The sequence below is a fragment of the Charadrius vociferus genome, unplaced genomic scaffold (genome assembly GCF_000708025.1).
Source record: "Charadrius vociferus isolate BGI_N301 unplaced genomic scaffold, ASM70802v2 scaffold190, whole genome shotgun sequence".
NCBI lineage: Eukaryota > Metazoa > Chordata > Aves > Charadriiformes > Charadriidae > Charadrius > Charadrius vociferus.
Genome location: NW_009646608.1, coordinates 6,263,158 through 6,282,347, shown reverse-complemented (window position 1 = coordinate 6,282,347; position 19,190 = coordinate 6,263,158). Strand labels below are relative to the sequence as shown.

The 19,190-nt window shown below is 40.9% G+C and overlaps 1 protein-coding gene across 1 annotated transcript in view; it reads right to left on the bottom strand.

The window, feature by feature from the left end:
• AGBL1 (ATP/GTP binding protein-like 1) overlaps window positions 1-19,190 on the bottom strand; it is a 372,591-nt gene that overhangs the window by 219,320 nt on the left and 134,081 nt on the right. Inside the window, exons 7-13 of the mRNA XM_009887663.1 lie at window positions 14,869-15,077; window positions 9,852-10,017; window positions 7,956-8,029; window positions 5,090-5,206; window positions 3,551-4,152; window positions 1,489-1,572; window positions 324-410 (exon numbers count right to left, since the gene is read on the bottom strand). Coding sequence (XP_009885965.1) covers window positions 324-410; window positions 1,489-1,572; window positions 3,551-4,152; window positions 5,090-5,206; window positions 7,956-8,029; window positions 9,852-10,017; window positions 14,869-15,077 — 1,339 coding nt within the window. The remainder of the gene's footprint in view (window positions 1-323; window positions 411-1,488; window positions 1,573-3,550; window positions 4,153-5,089; window positions 5,207-7,955; window positions 8,030-9,851; window positions 10,018-14,868; window positions 15,078-19,190) is intronic.

Below are 19,190 nucleotides of genomic sequence, written 5' to 3'. Positions count from 1 at the left end.
CTGCCACTGAACCTGCTGAGGAGAGCAGGCTATATCATTCAATTCATTACTATCCTGTGAGAGTCAAAGAACACCATCAAATTAGAGGGCCCCAAACACACCATTAAATACTCACACTATGTTAGTCACGGCAAAACATTTTGAGGTCTGCTTTCTTACTTCTGTTATTTTCATGACATCTAGGTGTTGGCAGGCATCAAACTCTGCATCATAAAACTTGCTTCCCTGGCCAACCCTTCCCAAACCCAGGAGAACTCCATCATTTCACACTGTGGTCACAGCAGAAGGGCTGGTCGGGACACAGCCATTGCAGGCGCACTTACTCACGCACTTGGATGGCTTTGCGAAGGTTTCCCGATTCAAACTTGGAGAAGAATGTCAGACAGCCTGGAGCACCTGGGCTTGAGTGACTGCAATAAATCAAAACAAGGATACCTGTACCAGGTTGCTACAAAGACAAGTCTTCCCCAGCACCTTCTGTATGCTAATATAGGTTTTTATAATTTTTTTTATAAGCAAGACCCTGAGAAGTAGCAAGAGGTGAGCAAATCCATAATCTTCCTATTTAATGCAGCATCTTTCTCTACTCTTGCTTAGTGTTTCTAAATGTAATCTTTTCCTTTCCCAATACTCCCTTTTGTCCCAGTTCATATTTACTTTCTTTATTCCAGTTACTTTTCCCACTCAATTATTTCCATTAATTTATTAATTGCACAAGGCAGCTTTGTACAATTACTATGTATTTGCTCTTCTCTCATCTATACAGTTCCCTTCTCCTTAAGCTTAGAAACCCTTAGATTTATCTGGAACAAACTCATAACTCTCCTATCTCAACCTGTCCTTCACCTTTTTTTTTTCCCCCCTCTAAAGAACGTTCCGAGCCACTCATCCTTCCTCTGAATGAAATTTCTTCATATTTGGCACCCTCTCAATTGTCCTGTGCTACATATTCTCAAAGATCACAATTTCTGGCCACAGTTGAGCACTTAAAACAGTTTACAAGGCTGGGTATTTGTTTTCACAAACCTTTTGTAAGTGCCACACCTTGCAGGGTACACACATAGCCTGTGACACTAGCCGTACAGACATTCCAGTGCAGTCCCAATGGGGAAATGCCACTTCAGGGTGCGGAGAGACCGCATCTGGATTCATAGTTGCAATTCTCAGCATCAGCCTGCATGCTTCTGTTCCAAATCACCACATGCAACACACACATATCCAGGGACACCATACAGCCCTTTTGATGTATAGATTTTCTTGTTCTAGCTAGAAGGTTTGGAGGCTTTCTTGCTCCAGTGACTATAAATCCTTTTCCCCAGAGCCACGTACTAGGAATCCCACACCTCCTGTATATTTTTCCAGTTGGGCCTTTACTTCTTAGGTTATTTCTTCTATACCTTTATCAAAGCTGAACAAGTAAACAGAGCTTGCTACCTCACCCAGCACTGACAGTGCCCCTGGTTAGAGTACTCAATTTAAGTTACCCACCTGGACTCGTCTAAATCAAAAACAGTTCTGCCTATCACATCACCTGGCTGGATTAAGCGGCGAACATCATCTAGTACTTTGTTCCTAGGGGGGGGAAAAAAAAAAAAAAAAAAAAGACACACTGTAAGAAATCTTGGCATAGGGTAATATTGTAGAAGAAATATGAAGAGGCTTAGGAAATTCTTTTGAAGGACTGGTAAGAAAAAGGACTTCCATGTGCTAATTCCAGGTGAACTTCATTTGCACATATATATATATATATATATATTTTTTTTTTTTTTTTTTTACAGTGAGAAAGTTCCTGCTCCATTCCTATTACAACAAGTTGCCTTTGGGTTAAATGACTGATTCTGTAAAATTTTGTTTCTCGACAGTATTCTGTCAAGTTTTACTTAGTCCCAGCTCTTCCCGGTCAATGTCAATCTCCCAAATGGCCAGCCTTGCCCTGTGAGGAAATATCTGCCATAACTTACAAACTTTCTAGTCTGCCGCATAGTGAATCTTGACTCTAAATCAAGCTAATTTCTACTCGTTATTAAACCAAAGTTCTCTGATCCCTAAAGGTGATCAAATGTGGAACACCAGATTTTTTTTTTCCTGACCTTTGCAGCAATCACGTTATGCCCAGAAAAAGGATATGATTATTCCCATTTTAGCTGTATAGTCACATGTGTTATTATAGTCAAAAAAGCAAATCTTTTAGACCAACAGTGCAAGGAGAAGAAGGTAGAATGATTTTGCCTCTAAATAAGATTTTTAACTTTTATATTTGCTGAATAAAGAATCATTATCTGTCTAGAAGTCAGAAATTAGTGGGCTTCACAAATGCCATATGATTAGAGTTGATCGACTTTAAAGTTTAGCACAGAATCCAGCTGCTTTGGTATCTGCTAATAATTCCCTATGGCACTAAAAGGAAACGTAAAGTCATTGCACACAGCCACGCATGGAACAGGCAAAATGGTAGTGATAAGAAGAGCTTCCTCTCCCAGCACAGCTTCAAAATACAGCTTTCTCCTCACCTGAACACCTGAAATAACATGAGAAAAACAGCAGCCTCTAGCAGTATGGCACAGGGAACATCCGTTTTTATTTCTTTCTGCATGTTGCATGCCGTATATGCTGTCTTCTCCTAGTAGGCTGGGCAGCAGCGAGGGAAAGCAGCTTGCTTACCTTGTCCCCACTGATGCTCTCTAGCTCATGAGAGACTTCCCAGAAGCAGGTGCTGTGCTAGGAGAGGAGGAGAAGCTTCTGGAGGACCCCATGGAGCAGGCAGAGAGCAAGAGGGGACACCGCAGCAGAAGAGTAGACAGGGAGATTCCCACAAACAGCCTGACCCGCACAGCTCAGAGGACAGAAAGAATTTTTCCTTACAAAGCCAGGTGGGACCCATTGTTGCACACACTAAAGGTGGCTGGATTAAGAGTGAGGCTGAAGGCAAAAATGTATCCAGAAAGGATACACTGTCTTCTCCATCTCTAAAATGAACTTGTTCTCATTTATGTTCTAACAAGGTCACAGATTCACAGCTTATTCCAGGTTGAGCCTGCTTACTTTAAGGAAAAGTCACTGGTAAATCTATGTTAAACCTTTCACCAGCTTAGAGTCCCATCTCATGCTTAGATACATTTATCAATAACTAGTTTAATAAATAACAATTAGGAATATGGAAGAGAGGAGTCTTTACAGATTTAAAGAAGCCATAAAAATCTCACTCCAAGATTGCCACTACCACCTTCACCTATGAGACAAAGAAAGCAACTCACAGACAGTTCACAGTTCACCAACTGACACACGGAAAGTCTATGTCAGAGACCAGAAATAAGCCTGCTGATTCCTAATCCTGTTCATAATCCAGTTAGATGCCATTTTCCTTTCCTCAGGAGGGAAACCTAAATAAAACCATTCTGCTGTTTGGCCTATCTCCTTGCAACAAATCACTGGACAGCCCAAAATTTGTTCTATAACTCCTAAAACATTCCAAGATGATAGTCAGAACCTATGTAAACCAGTTTGGAGCCCGAGAGCTCTCAGTGTGGCAATTATATTAAAGCAGAATCACCTTTGAACCCCATACTTGCGCTCCAACATAGGCTTGCTGTAAGGAGGTGGCTGATGACCCCAGAAATCAGGGAATGCCAAGTCTTTGTAGTCTGGTATGGACTTCACACATTTGGCCCTAGCTACATAGAAGCGAGGGCTGTGGAATGGGATATCCCCTTGGTGTTTCTCCAAGAGATTTGTCACTGTGTCTGAGCTCTCCAGCCTCCCTCCAGGGCTAGGATTGACCGAGGTCTCACATTCAGGGTTAAACATTTTTTTGTACCAAGCAGCCTCTTTTGGGAGAGCACACAAATTAAGTGTGTGACTCCTGGCTGGATCTTGCCCTTCACAGGAGTCTACATCTTGCGCTGCTTCTACAGTGTCTCTCTTTTCATTGATTGGATCCCATCTGCATTTCTCCTTCTTTGTCCAGCTCTGCTGGGGGACTTTGAAATCCTTTTCCCCTGGATCTGGTCCCATCTCTGTGACACTTTGGTTTCTCCATCTGTAGTTTGGATGTTCCACAGAAGTAGCACTTGGAATGAAATGAGAGGCGGTAGAGGGAAGACTCTCAGTCCTGTCCTCCAAGCTTTTATCTTCCTCAGATTCTGATTCAAGCTCCTTTAAATTTAAAAAGCAGAAGAAATTAAAAGAAACTCAAGACAGCTTGTGTCTTCTTCCAGAGAAAACCTTTTAATGAAGAAAGAAAATATTTACAAATCTCCCAAAACTGTACTCATCCAATAAGGCAGCCAGAGTAAAAATCAGCCCATGGACCACCAGCCAGAATTTCTTTATCCACAAAGCTGTTTCAACAGTAGTCCTCAGAAACTAGAAGGATCAGACTGAGTCATCTGGGTGAGTCATCTCCAACCAAAGATGACTGTTCTAACGAATTAGGGAAAAATAAATCACAAACCATTTTTTTAGAATATAAATGTTACAGCAGGGTAAAGGAGGCCAACCTGTCATGCAAAACTCCACCCCTGCCTTCATGCAAGTGTAGAAATTAATCCTATTTAGCTACTTATAGTAATAATAAGTGTCACAGCATTGCGTCTACAGGAGATACATTATGCCAGTAGTCCTTTCCAGATTTGTATTTGAATCACGGCTTTCAGCTCTCCTAAATTCCAAGACTTGTAATGAGCGCAATGCTCCATTTCTTGTCCCAAACTGCAATAGAACAACGATTTGAACTGTGGACTCCACAGCAGTGCAATCTTCTCTATCACTTCCTTCAAAACACAGTATTTGTTTTCCACATCTCATTCTGATCTTGATATTGTCAGCAAAGATACAAATTACTATCTGACAGATTTTTCATGTGGCAATTGATTCAGTAGTGCTTTGTTAAATAACATCACTCCCTTTCTATCACTCTTGATTCACACCAATAAACTACAATAAAAAGTCTTAATCTTTGTTTTTCCTGTCCTATAACACATTCAGGTTTCCTGTTGCAATAGCCTTGTCAAGTTATCTCTTGTCAGTACTCTCTTTCAAGTACTTCTTTCACTCTTGAATATTCACAAAGGAAACTGCACCATGATACTACCTGAAAATTATAGGAAAGTTCTGGACACATTGCTTCATATTGTCCAATCTCTTCCTCTGGTCGGTCAAGCATTGGCCTTGACCTCAATTTGTTCACATCTGTCTCCAAGTCATAATCCTACAAAAGCAGAATTAGAAAAGCATGCATATTAAACATGCTCCACGAGATGACACTTAAAGCAATATTCTGCACAATACCCTTGATTTCTAACAATATCATACTCATTTAATGAGTCCCATAACTGTTCTTCCTATACTCATGAAGGCTGTTGAAGTCATTTATGGAATGGCAAATAGAGGCACAAGAGGGAAGACTACATCATGAAAAAGGGGAATTTGATGCTTTGGTATTTGAGTGCCAAAGTAGAGATACCATGAAAAGACGGTTTCAAAAAAGCATCAAGACTGAAACTCAACCCTTATTATAAGCAGATCAGCTTGGCAGGTTTCAAAATAAGAGACACCTACAGCTATTAGTTACTTCTGAGCATATCACCCATTCCCTTGCTTATGTTGTGTAAACCAGTAGGCACAGGTCCTCAAGATATAATTAGTAATATTCTGATTCAAAGAAACAATCATCAAATAAATGTATGTTTAGCAAGAAAATTCTCAAAGTATATTGAAGGCAAAATTGTCCTCACAGACTATCAGCAAAATTAGAAAGCTTGACACTTCTGTCTTTGATTTAGACAGCCACGTGGTTTCTCTGAGTGCCCACCAATCAAACAGAAAGGCCTGCATCTGTATCATTGAACTTGCAGGCACCAATTGCTTATATTTTATTTTTATCTCTCAACGTTACTTGTAAAAATCTGAAACTCTTGCTCAATCCATCTTCTATACTCTCCCAATTTTCTTGATATTTTTATACGAAAAAAAGCTTTTCAGATCTCCACTATCAGCAAATCAGGGATAAGAACCATATCTGAAATTTTCACAGTCAAAGGCAACTGTGCATTGATGTGCAGCCTCCCCTGTATCAGATACAAGAACCAAACCCAAACTATGTCAAGCATTCAGTCTTTGCACAACAAACCAGGAATAGATGGGGGAAGAGGGAAGTATGGAGACCTGGCATTGACGACTGGCCGTTACACTACAGCTTTATTCAAATAATTCAACGTGTCATTAGCAAGTATGCCCCACCAAAAGCCAGCAAAGAAGTGATTTGCTCCTGATAAATAGACTAATTTCCAAAGCTGTTATCAAAAGAAAAAAATAAAATAAAAATTGCCAGAATGCAAAAGCATCCATGACATTTCAAACCCTGAGCCACACTTGTATTGCAAAGCAGAGTTTGAATTGCTGTTTGGGCCTAGTTGAAAAGGCCGTGAAGAGCTGCACAGAGTATTTGAGGTCAGTTTAAAAGGATTTGCCGCTAACAGCATAATGATGCAAAAGCAGCTTCAAACTAGCTGAAGATGTGAGTTGAGAAGGATAGATGGTTGATGTGATAATTTTGATTTTCATAAAACTGCCTGAACAGTTACTGATGGAAGTGTAGAGCCAAGGTTCAGTTAGGCTGGTATTACTAGTATGCATAGACGCATGTTATGTAGCTGCAAAAATGTTTGTAAATCACATCAATACTAGGAAACATTGTGCAAGTGATATCTCATACAAAAAAAGGTAAACTGAAAGTTCATTATCCATTCCCAGCTTGTTTTCACTTTAGAAAGATTTGTCATGGGTGATATATGACCAGCACACCAGACAAACAGTACTTTAAACTCATATTCAGAGTAAGTTCTTTGGAAAAAAAAAACCCCACTTACATATACTTGGTAAATCCTTATGAATAGTGAAATAGTTCAGAAGCATATAGGATCTGTTTCTGAATGAATAACTAATTAAACAAGGAGAAAAACTCACTATAAGCCTTATTCCTAATGAGCATCTTGACAAGCTTTAATATTCAGATAAAAACAGCTAGACAGGGGCATGTTAAGACACTGAGCTACTGTGCTGGGTTTTTTTTAACTTCCCTTTTTCATTGGGTGACATCAGTTTAATACTTGAGGAGAAAAAGACACGGCAAGGAATGAAAACGCCCTTCCATAGAAGTCTCAATCACATTTAATTAGACTGTATTTGCAACTTCATTTCTTTAATTTGCCTTCCCAAACCACTTTATATGGCTAAGACTTATTAGCAGCATTCAATATTTCACATTTGTGTATGCGCTTATATGTACTTTCACAACCAAAAGTTTTGCAGTCTCATCCTCAGCTGTTAGGGTTTTGTGGGGTTTTTTTTTGTTGCCAGTTAGGTCATGCCAGGGAAAGTGCAAAAGGAGAAGTCAGCAGTCTTGAAGAATTCATTATATTATTTGTCTGCGTGCAGCAGCAAATGAAGAAGGAATCCAGGCTCAAATGGCCCAGCTGTGGCTTAAAAGAACTAACCTTTTTCTTAGGATATGTGCACAGCACAAATATGATCTGATATGGGAAGGAAACGAGGGTTAGTCTTTCCTAGCTAATAATTAATTTGTCCCCCCACTAAGTGCCATTTCTGGTCTACACCCCCAGAGGAATCAAAGATCCATCATTTATCGTTGACTGCATGTATAATTCTAACAGTCACTGGTCAGTCACTCCGCAGGAACAGAGAAGTCACCAAACACGCACCATCCTGGGTGACAAGTATGGCAATTAAGAGAAATGCAGGGGACTGTTCAGTGAAAGTCAGTAATTTCTCTTTTTCTCTTTTCAAGTATCCTTCTGTTATTCATGTAGTTTATTTATGTGGGACCACATGCATATCTACATTAGCTGCTTAGACAGCTTATCAGGACGTCAAAATGGACCATGAAGAGTTTTACTTTCCAGTATATGGATTAAGGAAACTATGGCTCATATACCTACTTCCTCCTTACTCTCCACATCCTCATTATCCACGTCTTTTTCAGCCTCTTCCTCTCCATCACTCTCATAGTCACCTGCAGAAATAGAAAAGAGGTAGAAGCAAAGGTGTTCAACCCAATACTCCTCTCAGGCCCTCCCGAGACACGTGCAATATCTTCTGTGTGTGCCACACACGCCTTCAAACTACAACCCACCACAACCCCGATTAAAGCGGATCCCATTTGTTAATCTAGTATAAATGAATTTGGCACTAGATCTCCAACTTTTTAAAGCTCTGTTTTCTCAGACTCCAGCACTGCCTTTCAAAACCACGGACAAATCATGATATGGATCCAACTCGTATTACGAAGCAATACAGCGATTTTCTGCTTGGCTGCAATGATATTACAGGATGCTCTTAGTCTATATTATCTAGATTAGAGTGTTTCACTCCTATCATCATTATAGTATTTGAGCATCTCCCATATGAAACTGAAAGCAACAGAGAAATTGCTTGTGTGTATCATGGAGTCTACCATCTCTCCTTTTCTGTAGAGTGGCTGTACTGCCTGGGGCTAAGTTCTGCTTTCCAGCAAGTGCTTGCACCTTTTACTCATGCAGCGTGACCGCTATCTACTTTTATTTTAGAAAACAAGAAGGATAATACTGCCTGCAATTCTTTACTGAAATACCTACAGGGCAGTGTTCCGCCACCCAGTCAGGCACAGGCACAATTGTCTCTCCCTCTGTTGTTGTTGTGGAGCAGTGGCATCTCCAGCCTCTGCCATGCCCACTTTGTTCCATTTCTTGGATAATAGAAGGATTTGTTTTTTCTCCTTGCTCTTTTTAATCTTCTCTCATTTAGTCTCCAAACAGAATCTCCAGGCTTCAAGGTGTCCTGGTTTGACGTAAAACAGGACCAATTTTGTTCATTAACTTTACTTTTTAATTAGGCCTCTTCTAACTACTGAGATTAACAGCATATTGTGCAGACAGTGTTCACACTCAGGGGAATAACACTTATGTTTATAGCTGATGTCCAGACATGGTACGCAGAGATCCTCTTGCTTAGACTCACTGTGATACCACCCACGGGCAGCCAACTCGGTTATGTGCCCCGTTGGAGGGTCAGAAGCAGAAAAGCATAGAGGTGTCCCACCTGCAGGGAGGGGAGGACAGGACAGGGGACCCAAAACTGACCAACGGGGCATTCCATCCCATCTGCCTCATGCTCAGTATAAAGCTGAGGGACCGAAGGGTCACCCCTCTTGGGGTCAGAAGCAGAAAAGCATAGAGGTGTCCCACCTGCGGGGAGGGGAGGACAGGACAGGGGACTCAAAACTGACCAACGGGGTATTCCATCCCATCTGCCTCATGCTCAGTATAAAAGCTGAGGGACCGAAGGGTCACCCCTCTTTCTTCAGTGGCCGGCATCCCAGGAGGACTCTGTCAGTTCGTCTGCCTTTGATCTCGATCCTGAATCCAGATCCAGAATCAGTTCCCGTCTGTCACTGAGTCCAGTCTGGACAATGCCAGCCGGTGATGTGATTGTTATCCTGGGAGCTTGATAGGGTTTTGTATCTATTTCATTATTTCCTTTTTATTTTATTATTAATATTTCATTAAAGTCGTTTAGTTCCTTCTAAACTCCTAAGTGTCTCTCTCTTGCCTCTCTCTTCAAAGAGAGGTAGGGGGGAGCATCTGTCGTTCTGCCTGAGTGAACGGCCTGGCACAAACCACAACACAAGGAGACCTGGGAGTAGTCTCATCTCCACTGAGTGACACTGTAGGCCATCAGATTAATTTCAACAGTAAACCTCAGGACTAGGCTGCCAAGACTCCCTTCCCCAGTTCCCACATTTCATTCTCATGTCATGCTCCTTTTCCTCTTACTAAACTCACCCTTCAGCCATTTACCTTCCGATCCCTCACATGGATGTTCAGGCTTGGCATTCCCAGGAAGAGGGAAGGAATAGGAACTTCTTACTGTTGCCACAGGCAGAGGCTCCTTGGGGTAGCACTTTCTCAAAATCTGAGTTACAGTGGTTATGATTGGATCCAGATTTTTGCAAAATAAACAGTCCTAGGAACCAAAGGAGAACAAAGTTAAGAATGGCCTCTTCTAGTTGTCCTGCCTATTACACACAATCCACCAGAGCAGAGGGACTCTTCTGATTGGAATATGAAATCTTTGTATTTATGGCTTTTTTCTTCTGCTCCCTTCTCATTTTGGGTGTCCTCCCCCTCTTTTTTCCATTAAAGAAATACGTCTGGGACAGCAAGATCTCACGTTCTTGCAGTCAATTTCTTACAGAAATACAGGCTAGCATAGACCTCAAAGGACTTCCATTGATGCAAGTCATTTAGAAGACACAGCATCCCCTAGCCCGGCTCTAACACATTATAGTCAGGATAGATTGAAAGAAGGCACAACAGTAGCATAAACTACAATATCCTAGCCAACACAGGTAACTTTAGCACTGAAGAGTTACATTCTTTAATATGGATTAAAAACCCGCAGGGAGCCCATGTGTATGCTTTGGCTACCAAACCCATACCAAAATCTGTGCTTCTGCATCTTCACCACAACTACACCCAGAGTTATCATGCCACGACTAACACAGGTAAGTTAACACAGTTACACCATTATTTCACTGTACTCTGTTCTATATGGTTACACATTAGGCCCAATAGTCTGAAAGATTACTGTATATTACCTAGTCATAAAATATTAAATACCTGCAGTATCCCACATTTTCTACTCCTATAATCCAGAGTAGGAAACAGACATGCAGGAGCGATGAGAGCCCAGATGTACTTTGAAGACATAGAATATTTCTGTGTTTTTATTACCATGCTATGCAAGTGAGGTCCTTGGTCTTTTGCAAAGAGAACCACCCCCTTACCCCAGAACTAAAAGCAAAGACCTTCTGGGAGATCATAGTAGGTGTATGTCTTCAATATAAGAGGCAGAGTTTGGATAAGCAAATACAGCTGCTGCAAAAAGGTGAAGTAGTTTAAAACCAATAGGTGCAACGCTCAGAAAACCAAGCTTTTTTTTTCCCAGGCACAGCGCACCTATACCACAGCTTCCATCAGAGAGATTGACTAATCAATATCGTATTCTACCTATATTCTTAAGTTGTACCATGCCTATCAGCATGTTATCTTTAGTGGCCTGGTACTAAGACTTAGCTCATCATAACAGGAGTGCAAGTCAACCAGCATGACTGTTCCACAAGGCAAAAGAGTAATATAACAATACATTCTAATACAATTTAATGTTGTTGCATCCCTTCAGCACAGGTAAAATGGAACAGGCCAGAGGGCAGAATAGATACTTTGTGCCATTGTCTGACAGCCCATAGTTAGGATTGGGACTGGACCAAAAAAAAAAAAAAAAAAGTCAGCAGAACCAGGACGTCGACCAAAGAACATGAAGTACTTCATTATAACCAGGAACAAGAAAATGGCTGTATTGGGGTGGGGCTTTTTTTTTTTTTTGGTTGTAGAGGATTTTATTCTGTTTTCTCACGTATGATTGAACAGCATTATAAGATTCAGTGAGATTAACCAGGATTCCTGTAGGGAAGCTAGAAAAATCATCTAAAGCCGACATGTTTACAAGACTCACTACAAGAATCTTAATATGTATTTCTAGATCTCTGGCTGTTAGGAACAAGGGAGAGAGAAAAGAAAATTTTGAAAGCATCTCCAAGGGAAGTTTTATTGTGGTTAGAGCAAACACCAAGGAGAACTGGTTTCTATTTCCAGTGTTTCAATTTATTCATTCTTTCACATGGTGTTTGGTTGCTGTCCTTATTCTGTTCCCACATGTAGACAAACTTTCCTTATCTTTCCTTTAATAACAACCAAACATTCTTGAACAGTCTCACTATGGTTTATTAAAACCATTCTGTTTCTACTAGAACAGCAAACACAGGACTGTAAAAATGCCTGCCTTAGGCCAGCCATCTTAATTCACCGCCAAGTGAATTGATATAGTCAAGACCAAGGTATATTCATCCAGAAAATAAGCTTCCATGCATGGAATTATTCAATGATGCTGTTTGAAAGTCATTTTTTCTTTACAGCAAAATTAGCTCAGAAGTGCAAACAAGCCTTCAGATATCTTACAGGGAATTTGTGGGACTGTTTTCATTACTGTTCATAAAGTGTCTCAGATTCCAAGATAACACAGTTTACAGATGACTGAAAAAAATGTTCCATCACTATATTGGTAAAGCCTTTTTTACTGACATCTGAAAAATAGACAGGAGACTGCTTTGTATGTGTGTAAACTATCCCATTTGTTTTGCAGCAGGATATCATGTACCTTTAAGCTCAGAAAACCCACATAAAGCTCACCTGATTTCAGGGGATCCGTTTTTTAGCTTTCACACTCAATCTTTTCTCAACTGAATCCGGAATAGTCCAGATATTATGATACATATAGGATGTATACAGAAAAAAGGAGGTTTCAACATGACATTAAGGCAAAAGGTAATAAAGTTAATGGATGCTACTAATGGTAAACAGAGTGGAGTATAGGATAATATTATCCTACAGTAGACCCTAGTACAGGAAGGCTGAAGAGAAACCAGGCGAGCTTAAGAAATCAGATGGATCAATGATAAAATAGCAAAATAATGTTCTGTGCACCAGTTTCTCCTAAAGCAGATACAAACCTGTTTTCTTGTCTCAGAGTAGGCAGCTCTCTGTCACTGCACACAAAGCTAGCCAGTTGCTAATGTGAATATAGCATTTAACAGTCATGAAAGTCTAAGCAGAGCTGGGGAAAAGAAATGGGAGCAGAAAGTGCTTCCTTTTCATGAATGATTTCATTATCTAAAATTATTTTTCATTCCAGGTAGAAGCAGAACTCAAAATATCTCTAAATTCCCCTCAAATAAAGTAGCAGTTGCTTCTAATCTATGTAAGGAGACAGACTTTGAACTGTTGGCTCTTCCTGTAAAGACATAGGCTTAAGGGCTATTAAAAGCTCAGGTATTTCAGCTGTCCATCAGCCCATACAATAAGCAGCTGGAAAGGTTTCAATTGAAAACCAACCTTGTAAATAGAAGTTCTACTGGAGGTTGTTAAAACAAAACCATCTTGGCAAAACTTTCAATTTCAATAGACTAAAAAAATTTTAAAAGTTTCAGCAGAACTTTTCTGCCAGCTTTTAACACCTTTAAAATCTCATTAGCTGCTCAGAGTTTGGCCAAGGCTAATCACCACAGCCAGCAAATTCCTAAAGGCATTAAAATGTTGTCTACACACAAAGAGACTTTGCTTTCCCAAGCAGGAGTTGTTTGCCTTGCCTCATCTCCTTCACTCTTCCTACAGCCTGCAGTTTCTCTCAGGATGATAGATTTCCCATTTTCTGTCTACCATGAAGATTATGAAGATTTTAGGAGCAGCAACAGCCTCTACCTCAGATCAGAAGAGGGAAGAGCATGAGTGATACCTCCTAGGGCTGCCAGACTTCTCCCGACACTTCATGTCTTTGAGAGACACTGTAAGACTGACAATATCCCAAAGAAGTGAGGCAATGTCAAGTTTTGAATCTATTAATCTTGGTAATTTCCCTTCCAAGATCTCCCTAGTAGCACACAGTAGAGAAAAAAAAAAAAAAAACAACAAACAACTGGAAGCCCCTGAAGCTGTCATTTCCGCTCCACTTCTAACCTTTGGAAGGATTAGAGTTATCAGTGTTCACTGGAGTCTTAGTGTGTCATTTCCTGTTTGTTCACCCAAGGTGACCCCATGTTTGTACATTCCATGGGGTTGCTCCCAGGCTGAGCTATCAGGAGATGTTAGCTCAGAAAGCTACATGGGCTGTAGAAGGCTCTCAAGAGGGAGTGAGCTGACATCCACCCTCAAGCAGCTGTTGCCATCCTCCCTATTCAAGTTTCTGCAGACCAGGGACTTCTCATTAACAGAGCTCATACTCCTTTGAAGATCTGCTGTTCTTGGTCACCACATCCCACCTGAAAAAACAGTCAGTTCCTCATGAGGAAAATTAAGGGAAAAAACTCTACCACCCTACCATCTACTAGTAGTAAGAAATATCTTTTCAAGTCCCAGTGGAATTATTCATGACAGTGATGGGAAAGGTGAAGAAGCAAATAGACTGGATCATAAGGCAATGGATTTTCTCGAGGAGAAGGGGACAGGTTTTTCATTCTGTCTGTGATGGTGCTAGAATGAGATAAGGCACTGGCCAGTGAGAATGGCAATGGAAACAACTCCTTGTGGAATCACATGGGTCAAGAACTGAAGTATTCTCCAGAAGTGACTTCTCCAAAGAAGGCTATTAAGAACATTGGTGACAGACTTGGAGAAAGCCATTACTGTTCTGTACCTGCCCTTTCTATACCTTACAGGGATCCCATCCTCAGAACCATGTCATCTTCCTTGATGAATCCACATTAATGTTTCACAAGATTAAAGTTGGGCCTCATGAAAAACAGTTGATGGATGTTTCTCATTAGCAAAGGCCTGGCTAAATCAAGGTGTTTTCGTGGAAAAAGACTGATTGGGTGGAATTATCCATCTGGATACCTGAAAAGAAACATCTCATGAAACACCTAAGCAACGCTTTTGTGTAGACACTGCACTGTTCTTTGGGAGAGGAAGTCCAAGCAGACAGCACAATCCACAGGGAAGGAGAAAAAGAAAGCATTAAAAAGCCTGGACTGTAATTCGCATGAGGATCAGTAAGAATTAAAATTAGTTTTAAACCGAAACATTTCAGCTTGTACTGAAGTACAAACTGTGAAAAAGTCAATACTTTTTATTTTAACGTTATTATTTTTTCATTTGTATGCTATATAAATTCAGGATAAAACTATAGGTTCTACCTCACAGTGCAGGAAATTCTAGCACTAACTACCAATCCATCTCACTTAAGCACAAAAGCACCATTTACCTGTATACTTGTGAAGAGAATCTCCATACCCCGGGAACCAAGGAAGGTCTCCCTGCCCAGTTGGATGTTGGTGATGTGCTTTAGGCAAAGCAGAAGACCCCTACGAATATAAATGTAGTTGTTGGAGACATCGTTGTGATGCCAGTCTTGATAGAGTCTCAGCAATCCACCCAGGTAGCCTCTGTTCACTGCCCGCCGGCTGTTAGACTCTGAAAACAAAGAGAAAAGGATGAATTAAACTCTTTCCACTACTTGTGCTGTTTGATAACCACATGGCTACTCAATGCTCAAGCTCAGACTTTAACATCTGCTCATTCTTGCTTAGTGGTCTCGGTAAAAAGCAGGGGCTTTGCAATTTTTGTTTGTTGTAGGGGGTTTTGGTTTTCGGGGTTTTTTGTTTGTTTGTTTTTACAGAGTAGGATGCTTTTATTTCCTAATGAAGCAGTCTCTCTCCTGTCCACATGGAAATGGCTGCTCCAGAACCCTCCAGATGAACCAAACCATATGTAGGGAGAGGGCAGAGCCCATATCTCCTTTCAAATGCTAATAAACGTAATTCTGATTACAACACCGTAAGAGTTTCTGAAACTAAAGAAGCTCCTGAGGAGTAAGAAAAGCTAAAGAACAATAAGATTTGTCAACACCAGGCCATATAATCTCCACATAGTGCTGTACTTCAGTCCTGAGAGTACACCTTGCTGAGATCAACAAATTCAGCAACCTTGTAGTTGTACAATCCTGTCACAGCCACCAAAATTATATTTAACTTTGTAACGCATACCTATATGATGAAAGCCATGAATGAAATTATTCTGAAAACCCGCAGTATTTAAAAATTAGCAAAACACCAACATGAGTAACAGCAGTTTGGGCTTCTTTTTTGCTGCTTTCTGTTTCTGAGATTTTAAAGGTCGCATTTATGTCAATGTTTAAAGGCTTTACGGCATGCACGAGGAAAAAAAAATTAAAAGTAAGCTTTATAAAAATATAAAAGGAAAGCTGCAATATTTCCTTAATCATGCAGCCCTGGGATATCAGGCTAAAAGGAGATTATAAAACTTGTGCTAAAATACAAATGCTGCTGAGTATTCTAAAACACATCCCTTCTCCCACTGTGCTCCTTGCCCTGCCCCACAGGACAAACATGAAGCCATCCCAGCTTCTAGGCTCCCTCCCTTCAAACCAACCCTGCCTAAACATATTTTCCTGACTGGTCCTGACATTCCTCGCTGTGATACACATTAGAAGCTGTCAGGAGCTCAGTAATCAGCCAAGGGGCCAGGTAGCATACGTAAGGCTGGAGCTCAGCTCCCTGAATACCAATCAGCATTTGCAGCCCACAACAGATGGCTCTTGGTATGGGTTCTCCACAGCTAGTAGGCTCCAATTCATTTCCAGTTCATTAAACAGAGTGGCAGAGCCTCTCACACCTGGAACGTTAAAGTCATCAGTTGGGATTTACAGGACAGAAGCAGCAGCTAGAGGGTAAGAAAAAGAACAGAAAGGGGTAAGATGCTGCATGAAGAAAATCAGTAACAAGGGAAGCCATGGAGGGAGTAAGCAGGAAGCAGGCAGTAGGCAGCAAACCTCAATCCCAGTGATGAAGTAGATGGACGTATTAGAACAGGGAAGGAAGTCGCCCAATTCTGCTCTCTGCAGTGCATTAACAATCTCTTAACCTGGAAAAGGGATTGGAGGGTAGTTCTGCTACCTGGTCTTGTCCTGCAATTTTCTCTACCATTGGCACCACTGGGCAGGCAACATAAAGCACCCCCAGACCAGTCTACCAACTCGTTTCAGTCCTGCTCTGCACTTTCACATCATCCTCTTGACATGCCTCCACACTGACCTGCTGGTCCTACAGCTATTCCAGTCTTACACAGCTCTGCCCAGTCTCCTACACCTTGGCTTGCAGTCCTCTCTAGCACTTTATCCCCTTGTTGTTAACCGCCTCACACTAACTCTGCCAGTACATCTTTTATTTTGGGCCTCAATGTTTGTCAGCATGTAGAAAGTCATCCTTCTCCTTTGACCTTCACTCCATTTCTTTTTTCTATTTGACTTTCTGCAAGAAAACTTTAATTGCTTGAGAATCCCTTATCAATCCAAATGATTTTATTCATGATTTCCTGTTAATCCTCAACCAGCTGTCATGTTTACTAACCTGCAGGATGACTAACCCCTTAAATCAGTCAATCTTCCTTGAAGAATTACTCAGGAAGCTCTGCAAAAAGTCAATAAGTATATAAAACATGACAAGAAGAAGAAAATCAGGGAGTGTAAGGTAGGGACAATTTGGATCAAACTTAGAGATTCCCTGAACCGTTCAGAGGCAGATGAAATTGGACTAGATCTAGGGATTTATAGCCCCTAGCATTCAGTGCTTGAAGTCTAAGCTTTCTGTGTCAATGTCGATAGGACAAGGGAAATATTGGAAAGCACTGTAGGTAGAGCTGGTTGGGGAATTTATTTAAAAAAAAAAAAAAAGAATTCTCATAAAACATGTTTGCAATGTTTTCCTCACATCTTTCAAGACAGACTTCCACACTTGGGTCCTCGCTCCATAGGGACCAGAACACACAACTGTCCCATGACTCAGTTTTATCACTGGATGAAAAGCACGGAAGAAGCTGAACAAAACTTCGCTATTTGTTTCAGCTCATGTTTTCTATAGCACTTATCACCTTTAAGATCAAAACAGTTGCTGTGAAAGTGAAGCTGAGCTAGTCTGTTCTGTGAGAAGATGGAAGAGGCAGGACTATAGTTCCCTCAACACTTTGATCAGAAGCAATGAGAATTACTTGCTGAAGGGGCAAAAAAACCCATTCATTTTGTTTCTCCTGTCTTATTTCATTGATTCTCCTTTGCTCTTCCATGTCATCAGTGTTTTTCTTATTTTTTTGTTCCATTTTTTCAGTTGTATAGTCAATAAAGTAGCAAATAAATGAAGGGGGAAATATGCCAAGATCTCCAGAAGGCAGAATGGAAAAAGGAGGCCTCCCCACCTGTCTGTGTCTGTTGGTCTCTCCATCTAGGGATGCACCTGCATGGGTATGTATCTATATTTTGGCACAAATACAGATGGTGGAAATGAATCATACAGGTACAAGCAGCACTGCACAGATTTTTAGGCAGCAAGAACCCACTCCTCCTGGAGTGAATATGCATGATCTGTGTGGTAAGTGGTAAAATGTCCTATGCCTTTTGACCCTTTTACTGTTATTCTTTTGTTAATCCCTTTTCTTCTCCCTAAATATGGGCAGTGTTCAGCAGTAGCGGAAGATCTCCCTTCCACGCAGATTTCAGAAGTGCTTAGAGATGGTGCTTCCTATTTTGATTCATTTTTGGTCTGTCTTCCTTATTTTGGCATCTCTGACAGGGAAGTACTGTCTTCATCGCGTTCCCCAAACCTGTCACTGGCATAGTGTTTTCCTTGCAAGAGTTTCAGTTCTGCCTGCTGACGCTGGGATGGGGGATAGGGGAATGCTTAATGTCATCTTAGTTTCCCACGCTTCTAGAACTGACCCTCCACTTCTCTAGGGCAGTTTAAGCACTGCAGCACAGAATATCTGACCTGAATAATCTGTGCAGTTAGCCAGAAACATTTCCCATGGATGCACAGCCAGTGTGTGGAAGCATCAAATGGTTAAAGAGGCATCTAAATTAGCAAGGGTGTCACACTACAAAGATATCCCCAGTTTTGACAGAATTATGATTTTGTGCTGGGGGGACAAAGAGACTCTAAAGCTAGGGTTTCAGTCTAGGAGACAAGAGTCTCATGACTGCTAGTGTTAGTGTGGACATTTCTGAAGCCCTCCTCGCATTCCAGTTCCCTTTGAAGTGTTTGCCAGGAACACAGGGACCACTGGAAAACATGCAGCATATTTAATCACAAAACTGAATTACAGTCATCCTGAAATATGATGAGCAATGCATTGCTTACCAGGCAGAACAAAGAGATATTTATCTTTCTGTCTATCTGCTTAAATCTCTTTGTTGATGCCACTCAGCTGATTCATTATGCCAAGAACATACATTGCTACAGTTTGGAGATAAAACTGCTCTGCTAAATTAACCCTATGGCCCCTAAAGAAGTGAAAAGGATAAGAAAGTCTCCAACTTCTCCACTCTGCTCTAGCAATTGCCTCTTGGAAATAAATGATGTAAGATACCTCCTAAAGCAAAGGAAAACAGCTATTGTATTCAGTCATCAAGGCCATTTTTGCTAGAGATAAGCATGAGGATTCCCTATAGAAAAAAAAAAAATTAATTGTCCCCATGGAGAATCCTAGACACCCATCAAGTGCTGGGATAAATTCAGA